Here is a 20187-nt window from a genome sequence, read left to right on the forward strand (position 1 = left end):
GAGTCACTCAGCACGCCCTGGATTGGAACTCGTGACTCCAGGGGTGCTAGTCAGCATCAATACTCGCTGAGCTACCCAGGCCCCCAAAAGATGAGATCTTAACATCACACAACAGTTTACAAACAGTGGCAACAAAAAGCAACTATAACACCATAAAGTCAGCAAAAAATAAGCCTATAAGCCTAACTGCATAATTTATTCATGTTGCAATGCATGCTGGGATCTTGCAAATCAGCAACATTGCTCAAAATGAAATTGTTCATTCTGACAACTCTGTTAGGCTAGTTGGGACAACATTTGTTGGAAAATATTGTTGGTCTAACATGTATTTTTGTGTAGATGCAAAGCTATTATCATTTTGTAGTATCTGTGGCTCAAAAACAGTAAACAGTTTAAAACTTAAAGGAATGTTCAGGTTCAATGCAAGTTAAGCACAGTCGACAGCATTTGTGGCAAAATGTTGAGTGTAACTAGTTTCACAGTATGGACAAGGAGGCGGGAACTGGCTGAACAGCAACATAAACTTTAATGACAGAACATAACTCAAACATAACATAAAAGGGCTTTGCAGCAAACAAAACAAAGACGCACACACACAACACATGCATCTCTCTCTCTCTCTCCCGAACTGGCACCCCGGTCCCTCCTTATCTGTCTCCCACTGATTAGACAACTCAGTGCCAAGCGTGCGTCATCATGGCCCTCCTCCTCCTCACATTGAGTACAACAAAAAATAATTTCGACTTGTTCCTCCTTTTTAAAAAAAAAAAAAAAAAAAAAAAAGCAAAAATGGAGGTTACAGTGAGGCATTTACAATGGAAGTGAATGTGGCCAATTTTTGGAGGGTTTAAAGGCAGAAATGTGAAGTTTATAATTTTATAAAAGCACTTTCATTAATTCTTTTGTTAAAACTTGTGTATTGTTTGAGCTGTAAAGTTGTTTAAATTGAAATTTTTACAGTTATTGTAAGGTTTTAGGGTTTGTTGACATTACATCGTCTTGGTAATGAAGTTGTAAAATTGGCTATAACTTTACACAGAAAAGGTTAGTTTGTGATTTTATCACTCTAAAATCATGTTTACATGCATATTGTTTGTCTTGAGGCTATACTTTTGAAACAGTGAGTATTTTAACATTCAAATATTGGCCCCCATTCAATTCCATTGTAAGTGCCTCACTGACCTGATTTATTTTTATTTTATTTTTTTAAGAAAGGAAGGAACGAGTCAAAATTAATTGTTGTTGTAATCAACATTATACCACAAATGCTGTCAATTGAGCTTAACTTGTATTGAACCCAGAACATTCCTTTTAATATTTTCATTTTTTTCATTAATGTTTTTCATTGGTTTGTTCTAGGACAGTTCTGTGATCACATTCAAAGATGTGATCTTGGGGTGCATTTTGAACTTTAGGGTGGGCAAGTAGTTGTCTCTTCATCAGATGGGGAGGGAGGTGTCAGAAGTTTCTGTGGGGGCACAAGGAAAATCTAGGGGGGCAATGCCCCACCTAGCACCCCATTAGGCCCTGCCATGGTTTCCACTCATTGCAACACAATCATTGCAACACATTTTATCCGTCCTGCTGTAGCTAAAAGTACATTATTATGAAAATATCATATCAATTTTAGAAACAAATAGTTTTACAGTACTTTTTTCCCCTCATCATCCCATGGGCTGCACTTGACTCCATGGGTCATGCCTTTTAGACTGAAAGACTCTTTATGTCTCTCCTTTCAGGCAGACCAGAGGTTCATGTGGAATGGAAACCTTTTAAGGGAAATCATCGCACAGCCAGAGGTATATAAACATAGCACAACAGCGTAAAACATTCAACATCACTGCAGATGGTGTAGTTGATGTGAGCAAATGATGCATAGTAATTCACATGATCTCCTTTTCAGCTCCACAAGTTTGCTTTTCCTGTCATCCATGGATGTATCCTCTCAGCTAATGTCAATGGTAGATTTGACCAGTGTTATTCATGCGTATTAAATAGAGATATGCATGCTTTGCCCTTTTGTTTTGCCTTGGCAGAAAACCATAAAGCTTGTTTCTTTGGATTCTTATGTGATGGTTGGGTACATGAATGTTGTCTTGTTTACTCTCCTACAGAAGGAAAACCCAGTAACTCCACCAAGCTTTTTGATTTAGTCAAATGTGGATTATAAAATAGTCTCACTCACTGTTGAGCCAAGAGACTAGATTTCATAACTCAATTTGGACAAAATGTGTAGTTACTATGTTTTGCAGTTTAATAGTAAATAGTGCCCAAAATAATCTGAAAATGTAGGGTTAAGTGAATTGTGTGTAGTTATTTCATCATTCACTCACCCTTATTGTTCCTTGCGTTCTAAACCTGCATAATTGTCTTTCTTCTGTGGAACACAAAAGATGATGTTTAGCAGAATGTCCATGCTGCTCTTTTCCATACAACGAAAAAGAATAGTGACGGGGGTTCTGTCAATCTCAAAAAACAAAAAAAACATACAAGTAATCCATATCAATTGTGAACTATATTTCAAGTCTTCTCTAGCCATATGATTGCTTATGTCAGGAATATATAAAAATTTAAGTCTTTATTCACAGAAAATCGTCTCCTCAGGCTGCCCCAAGGGGACTATCTCTCTAATAAATATACTGTTAGCTGCTTTAGATAAAACCATGAGCTAAATGTGAAATTATAAGTGTTTGGTAAAATAGTGTATAAGTAGTGTTTAGTCTTAACTTATTGTATCAGTTATTGTGATGAAGCCATGCTGCATTAATGGGAAGGTGTTTGAATGGATCCTCATCTCTAGACGGAGCTGCTTCAGAGCCGGGGTGCGCTATTATGTCAGAGGTGAGATATATACAGTACAAACACGCATGAATCCACACATTTGTCTTTGATGCAGTATTCATCATAATTTCCCCCTGCGTCCCAGGCATTGACTCGGAGGGGCATGCTGCTAACTTCGTTGAGACAGAACAGATAGTCCTGTACAATAATGCCAGAGCCTCCTTTGTGCAGGTTGGTGAACACTGGTTATTTGGTCTCTCAAAATTCAGCGGTTTAATTTGGGCTCGTTTACTCTCCTCTTTAACAGACACGAGGCTCCATGCCCTTTTACTGGTCTCAAAGACCCAACCTGAGGTACAAGCCCAAACCACAGATAAGCTCTGAAACCAATCATGTAAGTCCACTTAAAGTGTACTGTAGCAATAAGGTTTCATAATATTCTCATGTTTCTCCATTACAAATCTGAGTACAAAGAAGAACCTACAGTACTTGATATTTTATCTCTTACACTTGCAGATGGATGGATTCAAGAGGCATTTTGAGTCGCAGGTTCTCATTTATGGAAAGCAAGTGATTCTAAACCTGGTAAATAAACTTTTTTTTGTCCACTTATGGGGAAATATCTTCTAAATGTTTGCTTGTTGTTGGTCAAGAAGCAGTTTGCTCAAGATAATTGCTTTGTGTAGGTCAATCAGAAAGGGTCTGAATTGCCCCTTGAACAGGCCTTTGCCAAAATGGTCAACGGCATGGAAAACGGACTAATCAAGTACTTGAACAATTTTCTTATACATACATTATTAGTGGCACTTGCTAAGGCAGTCATCTGTCTTATTATTGTTCATACTTAAGGGGTAGGGATTTGACTAACCTTCTAACACCTATGTATTAAACTTCCTCAAACTTTGAAGCTTGTCTTAGCTTAAAATAGATGCATATATATATATATATATGTATGTTGGTTATGCACGTGTTGGCTTTTGCTACTCAAACTCTTGCATCTCTTTTGAGGTATATAGCCTTTGACTTCCACAAAGAATGCAGTAAGATGAGATGGCATCGCCTACAGATTCTGGTCGACACAGTTTCTGACATGCAAGACGAGTTTGGGTATGAATGTTCACCTTTTGTAGGAAACACTCTACAGTATATGATGCTATTGCAGATGGAAAGTGATATGATGCCAGTCATGTAGGCATGACCGGTCTCTGATCTTGTCACTGGTCTGCTTTGATCTGATCTGTGAACGCTGACTCTGCAGGTACTTCATGCTGAGCTCAGACGGGACGGTGTCATCTGAACAGTCTGGAACATTCCGTAGTAACTGTATGGACTGCCTGGACCGCACCAACGTCATTCAGAGTCTGCTGGCCAGACACTCACTACAGAACCAGCTACAGGTGAGACCACCTCACAAGAGTCTAGTGACTCCATGATAGCAGAAAGTAAAAAAAAAAAGTAAAGAACGGCACACCGTTTCAGATATGATGATTGGCCATGACTGTTGATTTTCTTGATATTTCTCTTTCAGTGAGGACAACAAAATTACTTGACTCTTGAAACTTTGACATGGATTCATATTCTCACCTTGAACTCTATGTGGTTTCAGAGGATGGGTGTCCTCCATGTGGGACAGAAGATCGAGGAACAGGCTGACTTTGAGAAGATTTATAAGAATGGTGTGTAAAAATCAGTCCATAATGCTAGTGATTTCAGACTTCCCCCAAAACACTTAATTCTCCTGTCCTTGATAATAATGCCAAAAACATACTTTATGTATGCAAATGTTTGGGCCAATATGTTGCAAGCGCACAGACCCATTCTACACTCTTTATGTGCACTGTTGCGTTACTGTGGCGGTTACAAACCTCTGTACTCAAGGGGGTGTATATATAATATATATATATATATATATATATATATATATATAAATTGCAAATTTTTTCTGTGATTAATTTAGTACAGGATACATTACAACAAACATTAAAAATCGTCATAAATATATTTACTTCATACATCAGCTTGCCCGTATCTCTCGTCCGTTTGCGGTTGAAGTCTTCATTCTCCATACAATAAATCCGCTCCTGTGTTATTATGAACGGAACATGTGTCGCGCACAATGAATAAACGTGCACTGCTTCACACAGTCAGTTTCTGTGTTAGGATGTGCAGTCGAGTCAGGAATGTACCTCCTGAAAATTTATTTATGGCAGTGTTAGCCACAGAAAGTGGGAGAAAACATTGGTGAAGTTTCGCCATTATACAAAAGTGCCAGTGCCTGGGTTTGTTCCTAGCAAGCTGCAGATGTCCCACCCTAATCGAAGCATGTAAGGCTGAGTAGCCTGCCAGGAACAACTTGGGACACCTTTCTCCTATCGTGTGAAGTTTCAGGAAGAAAAAAAATAACAGATACTGCATTAATTGCATTAAATAACTTTTAACACGTAAAATTTCCCAGCCCATATATATATATGTGTGTGTGTGTGTGTGTATGTATATGTATATATATATATATATATATATATATATATATATATATATATATATATATATATATATATATATATATATATATATATATATATATATATATATATATATATATATATATATATATATATATATATATATATATATATATATATATATATATATATGTTTATGTCGGGCTTTACTGGTTATTTATATCAGTGTTACTATCAGAAATAATTAATAATTATTTCTTTAGTTATTAATTAATATTTAAATTAATTAATTGGATCTAACTCATTAAAACCTCATATGGGACTCCAGTAAATGTAGTGTGCTACGTTTAGGAGCGGGTTTGGTTATTAGCAATAATTAATAATTATTAAAGATAATTGTTAATTATTAAAATCAGTAGAACATCGATGAGAATCAATGTTAGCTTTTTTAATCCTTTAAAATCAACACTCATCAAAGATAATCGTTAATTGTTAACATCGATGAAACATTAAAATTAACACTAGCTTATTGATCATTCAAATTCAATCAAAGATAATTATCAATTATCAAAAATCAATAGAATATTAATAAGGATTAACATTGATGGGGCACCACCCTGGAATCAGAGACTAATAACCGAATATTAAAACAGTCTCAATATTAGATTGTTTTCTTAGGAAAATCGACATCCGAAGAATATCGATTTTCAGGAAAAAAACAATGAATGAAGGTTTGAATCCGAGCACTGACATCCCGTCAGCATGACACAGGTGTATGCAAAACAAACCAAAACACTTCTCTTTGTAATATAAACAAAGTTTATTTGTGCAGTAATATCAATTAATAATTAATACAATGCAGTAAATAAACTTCCGACTTAAAACTACAAACTAAACAGTGATATGATTAGATATGGAAATAAAAATAATCCTATAGCACATAAGGTGTGTGTGTGTGTGTGTGTGTGCAGTGTGGTTAGTGAGAGAGAGAGAGAGAGATTATTAAGTGACAGCCGAAAGCTGATTTCGCGAGAGCTGGAGAGAAAGCAGCCGTGTTCATCACTCAGAGATGCGGTTTTACGAGCGGGGCTCGTAAAAGTCCTGCGTTATTTGACTCTAATGGATGAACTCAAAAATGCACAACAATCCAATTTGGTTGGACCACAATACAGCAAAACAAATTTGTGATAATTAATACCCTGAGTATTAATAATGAGCGGACATGGCTGTCCGTAAACTGTACAAGCAAAAACCTTGAAACACAAGAATAACACACTATAATATTCTATCTCTGCCCAGACGTAAACCTCTTACTTGAATCGCATGAGGACACAGGTAGAATGTGTTTTCCTCCGTCCTTTAACTTTGACCCGGTTCCTTGTGGCTCGGGTGATGACGGGAGGCCGTTTCCTCGCTCTGTCGGTGGGTGGTACGGTTGTTGATTGTCGGCGGGCGGTACGGCTGTTGATTCTCGGCAGGCTGGCGGAGAACTCAGAAATGTTGACTTGATTGAAGATGGAAGAGAAATCTTTAATCTCTTCACTTCTGTAGGCAAACGGATGAAGATGCGAATTGCTCGGCGGTCTCCTTCGGATCCGTTAGAGTGTTTGGTTGAACACAGAGTAATCTCAACTCGTCCAGCGAGATGGAGATTGTATGGCTACAGTTTCAAGTCGGACATTACTCCCTTGTGCCACGAGGTTGCACCGGAGAGCAGCAAAAGCTACATCTTTATTCGGTGAACGAAGTCATCTGAACAGGAAGATTTAGCAGACTCTGGAGCAATGGTGCACTGTTCTACTCTGCAGCGACACCTGCACAAATATGACCTTCATGGAAGAGTCATGAGAAGAAAACCTTTCCTGCATCCTCACCACAAATTTCAGCGTCAGAAGTTTGCAAATGAACATCTAAACAAGACTGATGCATTTTTGAAACAAGTCCTGTGGACTGATGAAGTTAAAATATAACTTTTTGGCCGCAATGAGCAAAGGTATGTTTGGAGAAAAAAGGGTGCAGAATTTCATGAAAAGAACACCTCTCCAACTGTTAAGCACGAGGGTGGATCATTCATGCTTTGGGCTTGTGTTGATGCCAGTGGCACAGGGGAACATTTCACTGGTAGAGGAAAGAATGGATTTTTTGTTATTAACAATTTTATTGATTCCAAAAATAAAACATACAAACACAACATAAAAAAATGTAATCAATTATTCACATTATCAACCCCCTCCCCCAAACATGCAGTACTGTGGTCACCAACAATTAGATCATCAAAATAAAATAAATACAAAAAATACATAAAAAAAAACAAGATGTACATTCAAACAAAATCAATAAAACACATACCCAACTAAACTACAAATCCCTCTCCACAGCTATTCTCTAAGAACCATCCAAAAAAGCCAGATAACCCCCTCACTTCCTGATGAACAAATCCCATTTCCCCAGCCTTCTAAAAAACATCTCCTCAAACGCCACCACCTCGCCCATCTCCCCGCACGATTCCCTAAATGAGGGTGCCTCAGCCGACTTCCATCCCCTGAGTATGATTTTTTTACCAATCATGACTCCAGCTAGGACCCAACTTTTTAAATGACTGTCCCCAATGTCCAGAGTCATCCCATCACCCAGGATACAGAGTCTGGAGCTAAATGAAAGTTCAGTGTTCAACACCTCACTCATAAAGTTCTGAACCCTCAACCAAAATTCTTGGATCCCCAAAATACATGTATTGTGTCCCCGTCTTCTGATTGAAACTGCCAGCAGGTGGGTGTATCTTTAAGACCCAACCTATACAATCTAGAGGTGGTGCAGTAGAACCGATGCAAAATCTTAAATTGCATCAGACGGACCCTTGCATCTCTAGATGCAGACTTGATGCTTTTTAGGATCCTGGCCCACACTCCCTCCTCCAATAACAGATTTCAATCCTTCTCCCATAATCTCTTGAGAGAAGACGAAGCTCCATCCCCCAGACTCTGAATCAACAGGGAGTAATACACTGATGCTTCATGACCTTTCCCAAAAGCAGTAATCACCATTTCCAGAGTATCTGCTGCTTTAGGGGGGTGTACACTACTCCCAAAAATAGTACAGAGCAATTATTAATGTGTAATTTTGGGTTCAGCCATATGCTTGAGGCAACACTTAAATAAATGTCCAAATTAAACACTCTGGACACTTTCGTCCAAACCAGGTGCAGATGCGAGATAACGGGGTGTGACTTAACTTCTTCGATTAGTTTGATCGAAAGGCTTTGCAATGGCGAAATAGGGGCAAGAACTTCCTGTTCAATATAGAACCAGGGAGGGGCTCTCTCAGGTGGGAGCGACCAATGGGCCAAATGTCTGAGACCGAACGTATAATAATAAAACAAAATCTTGGGTAGGCCTAGCCCGCCTTTGTCAATCGGCCTATGTAACTTATTGAAATGTAACCTGGGACGCTTACCATTCCAAATGAAGGACTTCGCTATACTATCAAATTGTTTGAAATAAGAGAGGGGAAAATCTACAGGGAGAGACTGCAGCAGGTACTTAAATTTTGGAATGCAGTTCATTTTAATAACATTAACCTTCCCATTCATCGATAAATATAATGAAGCCCACCTGCCCACATCACTCAAAAACCTTTTTATTAAAGGCTCAAAATTAACTCTAACTAAATCACATAAATTTGCTGGGAATAAAATGCCCAAATACTTAATGCCCTGTTTGGGCCACTGGAAGGCGCCCGGCTGAAAAGCCGTTACTGGGCAGTAAGCAGTCAGAGCTAAAGCTTCAGATTTAGCTCTGTATCCCAAAATATTTAGAAAAGGAATTGATAATTCTGTGGAGGCAAGGCATAGATCTAGTGGGGTCAGAGACAAATAATAAAATATCATCTGCGTAAAGCAAAAGCTTATGCGCCACTCCTTCTGCCATCACCCCTGGAAAATTATGCTCTTTTCTTATCGCGGCTGCTAATGGTTCCAGGGCAAGACAGAACAATAATGGGGAAAGAGGGCAACCCTGCCGAGTGCCCCTATTCGGAGTAAAATAATCTGAAATTAATCCATTTGTTTGTACCACCGCTACCGGATGTCTATAAAGTAACTTAATCCATCCAATAAAAGTATTCCCGAACCCGTATATTTCCAAAATCTTAAAAGATAATCCCATTCTACCATATCAAATGCCTTTTCAGTGTCAAGTGAGATGGCAGCGATCGGAGTCTGATCATTCGCCACTGACCACATGATATTGATGCCTGATGTTATCAGAAGAGCTGCGGCCCCGAATAAACCCCACCTGATCTATATGTATAAGTGATGTCATAACTTTCGCTTGGATCTTTGTCCTTTTTAATAATCAGGCTGATCTGGGCTTGTGTCATGGTTGGGAGAAGCTTTCCTTTCTTTAATGATTCTGTATAAACTTCTAACAAAAGTGGAGCCAGTTCTGTAGCATAAGATCTAAAAAATTCAGCAGCAAAGCCGTCTGGCCCGGGAGCCTTGCCTGTAGGCAAGGCCTTAATTACCTCGTCAAGCTCCTCCAAGGTTATCTCAGAATCAAGATAATTTTTTTGCTCAGCTGTCAATTTAGGGAGTTCTAATGGTTCCACAAAGTTTCTAATATCTTCATAAATAGACGAAGACGTGGAACTATAAAGATCAAGGTAGAACATTTTAAAGGCATTATTAATATCAATGGCCGAGGTAAAAATGTCACCACCAGCAGATTTCACTGAGGGAATGGTAGAAAAAGACTCTTTCTGCTTTATATATATAGCCAAAAGCTTCCCTGCTTTGTCCCCTGACTCAAAGTATGACTGTCTTGCCCTGAATAACCAAAACTCCACCTTCTGCGACAAAATAGTATTATATCTATATTTCAGTCGGGTCAATTCTCTGAGGCCATCAGACGACATTCGGCACTTCAGCTCTGCTTCGGCACTTTTAATATTCCCTTCCAACTCCACAAGTTCTCCTGTTTTAGATTTTTTGATGAATGAGGCATACTGTATGATCCGACCCCTAAGAACAGCCTTAAGTGCCTCCCAAGCCACGCCCACAGAGGATACTGAGGACCAGTTGATCTCCATATAAACATTGATTTCAGTCTTTAACATTTGTTGGAAATCAGGATTTTGCAAAAGGGATACATTAAAGCGCCAAATATATGATTTATTTTTCTCTGTGTGTGGCAACATATCTAAACTCAACAGGGCGTGATCTGAGACTAAAATGTTTCCAATTGAGCAATCAACAACAGATGAAATTAAGGGACTTAGATATATAAAAAAAATCTATTCTAGAATAAATCTTATGGACTGATGAAACAAATGTATAGTCCCTACCAGATGGGTTCAAAAGTCGTCAAATATCTACAAGACCAAGATTTTTACACATCTTGTGAAGCGTCAGTGTTGCTCTAGGGGGCTTACACACTTTTGCTTCACTATGATCAAGGACTGAGTCCATCAATAAATTAAAGTCTCCTCCCAATATTATATCATGAGGGGTGCCAGCGGCTTGCAACATCCCTTCAAGATCTATAAAAAAGCCCTGATCATCAGCGTTAGGTGCGTAAATATTAGCCAAAATCAACCTTTGCCCCTGAATGTCTACTAAAACAATAATGACTCTTCCTAATTTATCATTAATCTGTTTGAGAAATTTGAATTGTAGATGTTTACTTATCAATGTAATGACTCCCCTGCTATTACTTGAGCCAGCACTAAAAAAAAACATGTCCACCCCATATCTTCCCAAATTTTTCAGCTTCCTGCGGGGAGAGATGTTTCTTGAAGAAACACTATATCATATTTCTTACATTTAAGAAAAGTAATAACCTTCCTTCTTTTTATGGGGTGCCCCAACCCATTCACATTCCATGTGGAGAGAGATAATCCATTCACATTAACATTTGACATATTGATATAATAAAAAAAATAAATTGTGTGTCAAAAGCAAGATTATACAGATCACTTTCCCCATTAATGCAACAATCAAACCCCGAACAAAACAAACAGAAAAACGTGCGCATTAACCCAGCACACGACAGCGCCAACCGGCATCGATCCATCTAAACTCAGAAGGTCCATGTACGCATACGAGAGTCCCCGTGACAACTTTGCCATCGGATTGCTCAAGACCGGTGTTTCTATAAAAGTTTTGTGAGGCAAAATTACATAACAGAAAATACTTTGTAAAACAGACCCCAGCCAACAGGCAGAATAATCACAAAGAACGTGTAGATTCATTCACAGAACTGTCTTGAAGGTGTGTTCCTCCACAAAACAAATTCCAGCCGATATAAAGCCGTTCAGTTTCCTCGGACAGACAAACAATTGTTCAGTGAGCCAGCTGTTATGAGTCCCTTAAAAATACTCCACAAAAACAAACTCCAGCCAACAGGAGGCATAAGCACAAAGAACGAACAGATTCATCCACAACACTGTCCAGAAGCAGTGTTATTCCAAAAAACAAACTCCAGCTGCTAGGCGGAACCAGTACGAAAAGAAACAAAACAGGCATCCCGGTTGCTCGGATGATCAAGTGTGTATTGAGCGAGTCAAATTCACTCGGAGGCCGCGTAAAAAGCATACACCATGACTTACTCAGTCCGTCAACTTTATAAAAGACATCCTTTATGTGAGCATGTAGATATTTTGCGGTCATCCATAGTGTCCATTCTCAATCTGGCCAGGAACTTCAGTGTAAAAACGATCTTCCGTCAATGCAAAAGTTTCTTGGAATGTCATGCAACAAAAACAAACTCCAGCCGCTAGGCGGAGCCAATGCAAAAAGAAACAAAAAATGGCGCCCAGCTTCCTTAGACAGTCGAGTCACTGAACAGCGAGTCAGTCCACTCACATAAGAAACGCCCGATGGTTTACTCACCCATAGATTGTATGAAGGCCAGTGCCTTTTTGGGGCATAAAAATACTTTGCTGCCGTCCTTGGTGTCTATTCTCAGTTTTGCCGGAATCATCAGTGCAAAAGCGATCTTCCGTTGATGTAAGGTTTTTTTTTTACATTCCTTGAACCGATCGCGTTTCTCTCTTGTCGAATTCGCAAAATCCGGGAACAAGAAAATATTGTGATTCTTCCAAGAAAGTTTTCCTTTGTTCCTTGCCTGGCACAACACGAAATCTTTATCGGATGATCTCAGAAATTTGGCCAGAATTGATCGGGGCCTGTCTCCCTCAGCAGATCTGCGAGCCAGGACTCTGAGCTCGCTCGATTTCCAGTTTATGGCCTGTTATGTCAAGCAGACTCGGGAAGAGCTCGTCCAGGAATTTCACCATATCTCTGCCCTCTTCATGTTCAGGAATTCCAACAATTCGTACATTGTTCCTTCGGCTCATATTTTCAAGATATTCCAGTTTTTCCAAAATGCATTCCAAGTCTACACTTGGACACGGGTGGATTAGCGGATAATTTCCTTTCCGATGACTCCAAATAATCGATTCTTTTCTCAACATATGTCACTCTAGTGACCAACTCAGAGAACTTTGCTTCCATCGCCGTAATCGATCGACGTATTACAGCGAGATCCTCCAAGTCAGCGACAACCTTCATCAGCATCACCGAGACATTGGACAGTTGACGCTGGATTTCTTCTCCCGACACGCTTTCCAACTCAAGTCCCTGGCTCGCAGGCCCGTCAGAGACCTCGGCTTGAACATGTAAGTGTCTTTTAATGTCTCCAGAGTCTGAGGATTTTGACTTCTTTGCCATGATTGCCTCAAAGATCAAATATGTAACTGGGTGTTTCGAATCTCACCAGTTATAACGTGAAAATAATTAAAAAAAACAAGCAAAGTGCGCAGAGCTCGTGATTCACACGTCTGCTTCTCGCATGGCGTCACATGACCTCCGGAAAGAATGGATTAAATGAAATACCAGCAAATTCTGGAAGCAAACATCACACCATCTGTAAAAAAGCTGAAGATGAAAAGAGGATTGCTTCTACAACAGGATAATGATCCTAAACACACCTCAAAATCCACAATGGACTACCTCAAGAGGCGCAAGCTGAAGGTTTTGCCATGGCCCTCACAGTCAGCCGACCTAAACATCATCGAAAATCTGTAACAGAAGTGCATGCAAGATGGCCCAAGAATCTCACAGAACTATAAGCCTTTTGCAAGGAAGAATGGGCGAAAATCCCCCAAACAAAAATTGAAAGACACTTAGCTGGCTACAGAAAGCTTTTACAAGCTGTGATACTTGCCAGGGGGTGTTACTAAGTACTGACCATGCAGTGTGCCCAAACTTTTGCTTTGGGCCATTTTCCTTTTTTGTTATTTTGAAACTGTAAAAGATGGATATAAAAAAGTACAATTGCTTAAAATATTAAAGAAATGTGTCATCTTTAAGCCTTTTGGAAATCAGGCCATCTTTTGCTCGCTTAGCTCTTCCCAGATTTTGATCAGGGGTGCCCAAACTTTTGCATGCCACTGTATACAGTATTAGGGCTGGGAAATTTAACAAGTTAAATGTTATTTAATGTGTAATTTAGTGCAATTAATGATATAAAAAATAAAGTGTAAAAAAAATTTAAAGCCCTCTGATGCGTATATAAATTCCATAATAAAAGTACGAATTTTGCTACCATACGAGCAATTAAATCTTTATTACATCTTTTTTTAAAAGCTGTGTCAATAGGTCCAGAATGAGAACCGCTCACTGAGATAGCACAACAGAATACAGGAATCTTGAGACACGATTTTCAAAGTTTCCACTACTTTTAACTTGACGCATCGTCCTAAAAATACAGTGTTTAAAAATAGTGCAGACGGAACGCAAGAGCGCATACTGTGAGAACCAGACACATTGACGAATTCGGTGCAAAACAGATTGCTGTCAGCTGTAGGCTTGCTCAATGAAATGAGAATAAAACAAATATATTGAGTTCTCAAGCCACTTTTTTTTATTATTGTCTAATCAATGCTTTATTCATCTGCCACAATAATGCAATTTATTTTAAACTGAATTTCAATCCGTATTAAATATTTATTATAGGCCTTCCATATTATATTTATAAATATTTATAAAATTTATATTTATGTAAATTTTCTTTATTTTGGAGATATATAGATTGTGCTCTGACATATTTATAAAGCAACAACGTGTGAAATCGTACTTGCATAACTAGGGATATCTGCATTCGCATTCTTGCGTGGAGTATGTTTTGGACTTAAATGTAACATTGAGTTAGCACACAGTTAAAAACAACGTTTTTTTTTGTTTTTTTTTTCGCTCAGCATGGGCAGACAACGCCAATGCCTGTGCTAAACAGTACGCTGGAACAGGAGCCCTGAAAACTGACTTCACCAGGTACCGACCTCAAAATCTCTTCAGAATATGTGCAGTTGTGTAAGTATACCTTTATAACCTTACCTTTGACCTCAGAACCGGGCAGAGAACACACTGGGGCTTGATAATGGATGGCTGGAACTCAATGATCCGTTACTACAAGAACAATTTCTCAGACGGGTTCAGACAAGTGCGTATAAATCCACTGTCTTTATTTCTCTCAATCAGACTCTGTTTGCTGTAGTGAATCTTAAGAAGTTGACTTTGTCCCCAGGACTCAATTGATCTCTTCCTTGGAAACTACACAGTAGATGAAACTGATGGGCTCACACCTCTTCACGTGCAGAAGGACTGGAAGTTCCTATTGGTCAGTACTTTTCCCACACTTAGAGGGATAGTTCACCTGTAAATGCCAATTCTGTCATTTACTCAGCCTCATGATCTTCCAAACCTGTATGAAACAATAACAGAATTGTCATTTTTGGGTGAGCGATTGCTTTAAACAGTGTTTAATTCTAGTGAGAGAGAATAAAGAGGGGGTGTTAACATGATGAATAAAGCCATGCAGCCTTAGACAGTATCACCAACAACTACTGGTCAATCATTACATGTATTATACTCCTGTATTTCTCCTCCTGCAGCTTCCCGTTGTTATGGTGGTGGCTTTTTCCATGTGCATCATCTGTCTCCTAATGGCTGGTAAGCTCTGACATCAGTATGCAATGATAAAGTAATAAGCCATGAGAGGCTGTGTGTCAATGTCAGAAATGTACTTTTCCATTAAGGGGTAATATTTGTCCCCATAAGTTGATCTTAATGAGGTCATGTTTTTTCCCATATTAAAATATACCATCATACTTTTATGTAATATGCTTTAATCAATTCATTAAAATTCTCAATATGACTAATTAGGCTGTTACCTGAAATGAAAATGCGATAATGTGTATAAAAAGTAGGGATGGGAATTGTAAGGAATTTAGCTAATCTGAAGAAAGATTACATTACCTTAAAGATTACTTTTAACAATTATTTTAATACTTTTGAGGAATAAATTCTATATAATAAGAAATGTAAAATACCACTGATTAAATAACTAACAAAACTCAAAGGTGTATCTTTAACTACACATATCAACAACCATTCAGTAATTACGCTGATATAAGTACACAAAACTCTTTGTTCATTTTGAGTCAGGCATGATAAAATAAATGACTTGCGGTCCGCTGGGTTTTTCGTGCAGTAGATTCAAAAGAATGGACTCTTAAGAATCATTCGGGAATCACACTATACTGTTTGTGCTGTATGTTTAACGCTGTAGATTCAAAAGAACCGGCTCATAAGAGTCAATAGTGTGGGAATCGGACTAGACTGTTCGCGCTGAATGTTTCACACTGTAGATTCAAGTGAACCGACTCATAAGAGTCATTTGTTCAGTAACTGGACTAGACTGTTCGCACTGTATGTTTCGCACTGTAAATTCAAAAGATCTGCCTTATTAGACTGATTCATTCAGGAAACAGAGTACACTGGTCGCGCTGTATGTTTTACGCTGTAGATTCAAATGAATCGGCTCATAAGAGTAATTTGTTCAGTAATCGGACCACACTGGGACACACTGTATGTTTCGCGCTGTAGATTCAAATGAATCGGCTCATAAGAGTCATTTGTTCAGTAATCGGATCATACTGGGACACACTGTTTGTTTTGCACTGTAGATTCAAATGAATCAGCTCATAAGAGTCATTTGTTCAGTAATCGGACCACACTGGGACACACTGTATGTTTCGCGCTGTAGATTCAAATGAATCGGCTCATAAGAGTCATTTGTTCAGTAATCGGATCATACTGGGACACACTGTATCTTTCGCACTGTAGATTTAAATGAATCGGATCATAAGAGTCATTTGTTTGGTAATTCGACCACACTAGTTGCGTTGTAACTTCACACTGTAGATTCAAAAGAAACAACTTATAAGAGTCATTTATGTAAGATTCGAACTACACTGGTGACACTGTTTCACGCTGCTGATTCAATAGCAGTGTTGCATTGCTGCTAAATGGTAGTGCAGGAAACACTGTCAGTGTATTGTAGTATGGTGTCCCATCCGCATTGCCGAAAGATTGCTCAATCAATAACCTTTAATGGAACCAAAAGTCATGAAAATCATCTGATTTCAGGATTTTATACAAAATTGAACCATTTCTGAAAAAAAACGGCCCTTGGTCCCCAACCTTATAACAAGACCTAGAACTGAATATTAAGAAATAAATCAGATGTTACTAATGAAAAATAGAGAAATTCATTATGTGGGCATTTTTGCCCCGACATTTTCGTTTTCAGGGGCACTTTTGGTGACATTTTTGCCCTGAGCCCCTGTTAATTTCTGACCCATTATGCCATTTGTAACAGATTTTACAATGGGTGAGGGGTATCGTTAAGACTTCACATTAAAGGAGATATATGGAAATCAGAAGTTTTGCAGTGGCCGACACTGCTCAAATTTATTCAGAAAGTGTGAAACTCTAGTTTGTAATTATTAATAGCTAAGGTTTATACAACATAGCAAATTATCACCTCTGTCTTACAGGTGACACTTGGACTGAGACGCTAGCGTATGTGGTATTCTGGGGCATGGCTAGTGCTGTCACAGCCGCTATCATTGTGGTCAATGGACGAGAGTTTGTGGACGCACCCAAACTGGTCCAGAAAGAGAAGATGGATTGAATAAGGAGACCTTTTCTCTTTTGCTTTCTCTTTGTCCTCTTCCTACACTTTATTTTCCTACCAGATACATCATGCTTGAGTTTATGCTGACATGTTCTCCACACTGTCCTTTAAATTATGTAAAGCAAGGATCTATAGGTCCTGTTCCAGTGTAGATGGAGCCTTAAATACAACGTGCAATATCATATGCATTACATTTAGATTTAGTTACCCTTTATAATAAACCTTTATTTGAAAACATGGTATGTGGTGCCCAAACTTCATGACAATTTCTCATACTTCACATTGTTGTCCAGGTCATATTTCCCAAAAATAAAAAATGTAATTTCATTTTTCGTTTTTGTGACAACTCATATTTTGTAATTGCAGTAATGTGAAAAAATATCTAATTCCAGTAATGAAAGTCTGGATTTGTTTTTTAAAATACAGCATAAATTATATTCAGAACAACAAATCTTTTCACATTACAGTAAGGACAATGAGATGTTTCCATATTACAGAAAATAATTTCACAATGCAAAAAAAATCTTAATGCTCCTAAAAAGGTTTCATTATGTAGGTTTCATTTTCTTCAGCTTTTGTGGTGAAATATGACACTTCATTAAAGTTGTTGTAAGATGCACTCATGTGCATTGTGCAAGATGCATCTCATTTAAAAGGCTATAGTGTTATTTCTTGGTGATCAGTCTAAATTGACCCGGTGTGAAATCGGAGCTAATCAAGAGTTTCTACATCATGATATTAGAAACCTAGATGTGTGCTCATTTAAGATCCATGAGATTGTTACACAAGTGAATGTTACATGATGCCATCCTTGATTATTATCAATCTGTTCTGAACTCAGCCGTGCACTCTGGTTATATTTTGACCAATTCTTTGCAATGGTATTTTGGTTTGTATTGTACTGTCCTCCTACCAGCATATTTAGGGGTTTGATTCTCTCATAAACGATCAAATTAGACAACTGAGATGACCCACTAAGGGGAAGAAGAGGTTTTAAGTACTGTTGCTTTATAAGTTTACAGACAATTGTGTGAGCAACACTTTCCTGTTTATTTCACTTCTTGGACCAATGAACACTAAAAAAAAAAAAAAATTAGCATAAACTTACTCTTTAATGGTTCTGTAATTGCAGTTCTTTTCAAAGTTTCCAGTGACAGTTCATTAGACAGAAATAACAACATCACAAACCTGTCAATTCAGCGTGGACTTTTAATTTAATTAATTTAACCATTTTAGCATGTGATTGAATTGTAAGTTAAATTATGATCATTATATATCAGAACAAAATGTTCAAACACTTTTCACACCTTGTCACCCTTTCAACTGATCTATATGTTGATTTCATGGTGGTATATTAATTGCTTGACCTTAACCCAGTAATTAACTTTTTCTTTGACATGAACTTGTCACACATTATATATATATATATATATATATATATATATATATATATATATATATATATATATATATATATATATATATATATATATATATATATATATATATATATGTATATATATTTTTTTTTTTTTAAAGGTGTTTTTGGGATTGTTTGGCTTTGGGAGTGGAAATATTCATTCCTTTGTGGTCTTCCTTTTGAGTTTATCACTACCTTTAAAACGGGATTGATATGCCTTTATATGTGTGTTTTTATCATCTACAAATGATAATGCAAGCTGTTGTAACACCGTGACATATTGGACACCTTATAACTCAATATTGCAAATGTATGAGAAACAATGTCTGCAAATTCCATGGGGGCCCACATTTATACTTGTTTGTGTGCAAAGATATACATAAAATATACAGTTTAACATGGAAAATTAAATCCTATTTGTTTGATGGCTGCTGGTATAAATCTGTTGTGCAAACTGTACATTAAAAATTAAGAATTTATATAAATAAAAGTGTCTCATGTACTGTACATTTTGCACTTTTTATTTGAGTTGTTTGATCAAAGTAATGTCACAATAATCACATTCTTCCATCGCAGAGTTTGATAAATGTGACATTGATTATCCTAGATTTCTGAACCGCATCGTTGTGTTTTCAGAGTGCTCTCTGTTTGAAGTGTGATGTGGCATTTGATCAATATTAATCTATTTTAGATTTGATTCTGACCGTGTTTTGAATCATGTTTACTCGCTTCTCTTCCTGATTATTAAAGAGAGTGTTCCTCAACTGTGCAGTGGGATTTCTGGTGATTTATAGTGTGCAACCTGTCCTGTGGTCATTGTAAATTCCCTGTAAGAATTCAGTACTCACCATGACAATAGTTTGTGAGACATTACATCAGCTGTCTTTAGTAATCAATCCTCTATCATTTATGAAAAACTTCAGTGTGTTCAAAGATTATTGCTAATAATCCAGGTATTGTTTGGTTTTGAATCATTCAAGTGTCACTGGACACCATTTAAAATAGTTTTCAACCACTGTAACTGATGATTTCTTTATGAATAAATTGCACCATTAAAATGCATCTTGTTTGATTTTTTAGAACCAACAACAGTTTACTGTAAGGACATGCAAACAGCCAAAATTAGATACCAGCTTATTAAGAATAAGTGTATCTAAGTGTCTAGTTTTAACCAAGAAATGTTACTCCATATATGTAACAACTATCAGTAACTGTAATTTGGTATGTTTTTGAAATCGAGTAAGATTCCAGTCACTCCCAATAGTTTAACCATAAAAATTTATACGATTTGTGGCCTAAATGAAGTGCAATTCAATACAATTTACAAAAGCTGAGCATTAATTTATGGATAAAATAATATTCAATCAGGTAAGAAAGCACACATTTTATTGTTTTGTTTTTGGGATTCAAAGTCCATCTTAAGCTTACAGTGCCTTCTACTGGTCATCTGCAAGTGAACATCATCACTGGAGTCCAGATGGTGGAGTAA

The 20187-nt window shown here is 37.6% G+C and overlaps 1 protein-coding gene across 5 annotated transcripts in view; it reads left to right on the forward strand.

Annotated features, from left to right (window-relative positions):
• Positions 1-19760, forward strand: part of LOC127421168 (phosphatidylinositol-3-phosphatase SAC1-A) — a 55593-nt gene extending 35833 nt beyond the window's left edge. For all 5 annotated transcript variants that reach the window (XM_051663977.1, XM_051663980.1, XM_051663978.1 and 2 more), the window contains 15 exons: positions 1740-1799; positions 1904-1937; positions 2740-2841; positions 2927-3012; positions 3089-3175; positions 3298-3366; positions 3468-3547; positions 3790-3888; positions 4040-4178; positions 4388-4457; positions 14499-14571; positions 14647-14740; positions 14825-14917; positions 15192-15249; positions 17139-19760. In XM_051663977.1, the coding sequence (XP_051519937.1) occupies positions 1740-1799; positions 1904-1937; positions 2740-2841; positions 2927-3012; positions 3089-3175; positions 3298-3366; positions 3468-3547; positions 3790-3888; positions 4040-4178; positions 4388-4457; positions 14499-14571; positions 14647-14740; positions 14825-14917; positions 15192-15249; positions 17139-17275 (1281 nt within the window). In that variant the 3' untranslated portion in view covers positions 17276-19760. The remainder of the gene's footprint in view (positions 1-1739; positions 1800-1903; positions 1938-2739; positions 2842-2926; positions 3013-3088; positions 3176-3297; positions 3367-3467; positions 3548-3789; positions 3889-4039; positions 4179-4387; positions 4458-14498; positions 14572-14646; positions 14741-14824; positions 14918-15191; positions 15250-17138) is intronic.
• The last annotated feature ends 427 nt before the right edge of the window (positions 19761-20187 follow it).

The sequence above is a fragment of the Myxocyprinus asiaticus genome, chromosome 30 (assembly GCF_019703515.2).
Source record: "Myxocyprinus asiaticus isolate MX2 ecotype Aquarium Trade chromosome 30, UBuf_Myxa_2, whole genome shotgun sequence".
NCBI classification, from domain to species: domain Eukaryota; kingdom Metazoa; phylum Chordata; class Actinopteri; order Cypriniformes; family Catostomidae; genus Myxocyprinus; species Myxocyprinus asiaticus.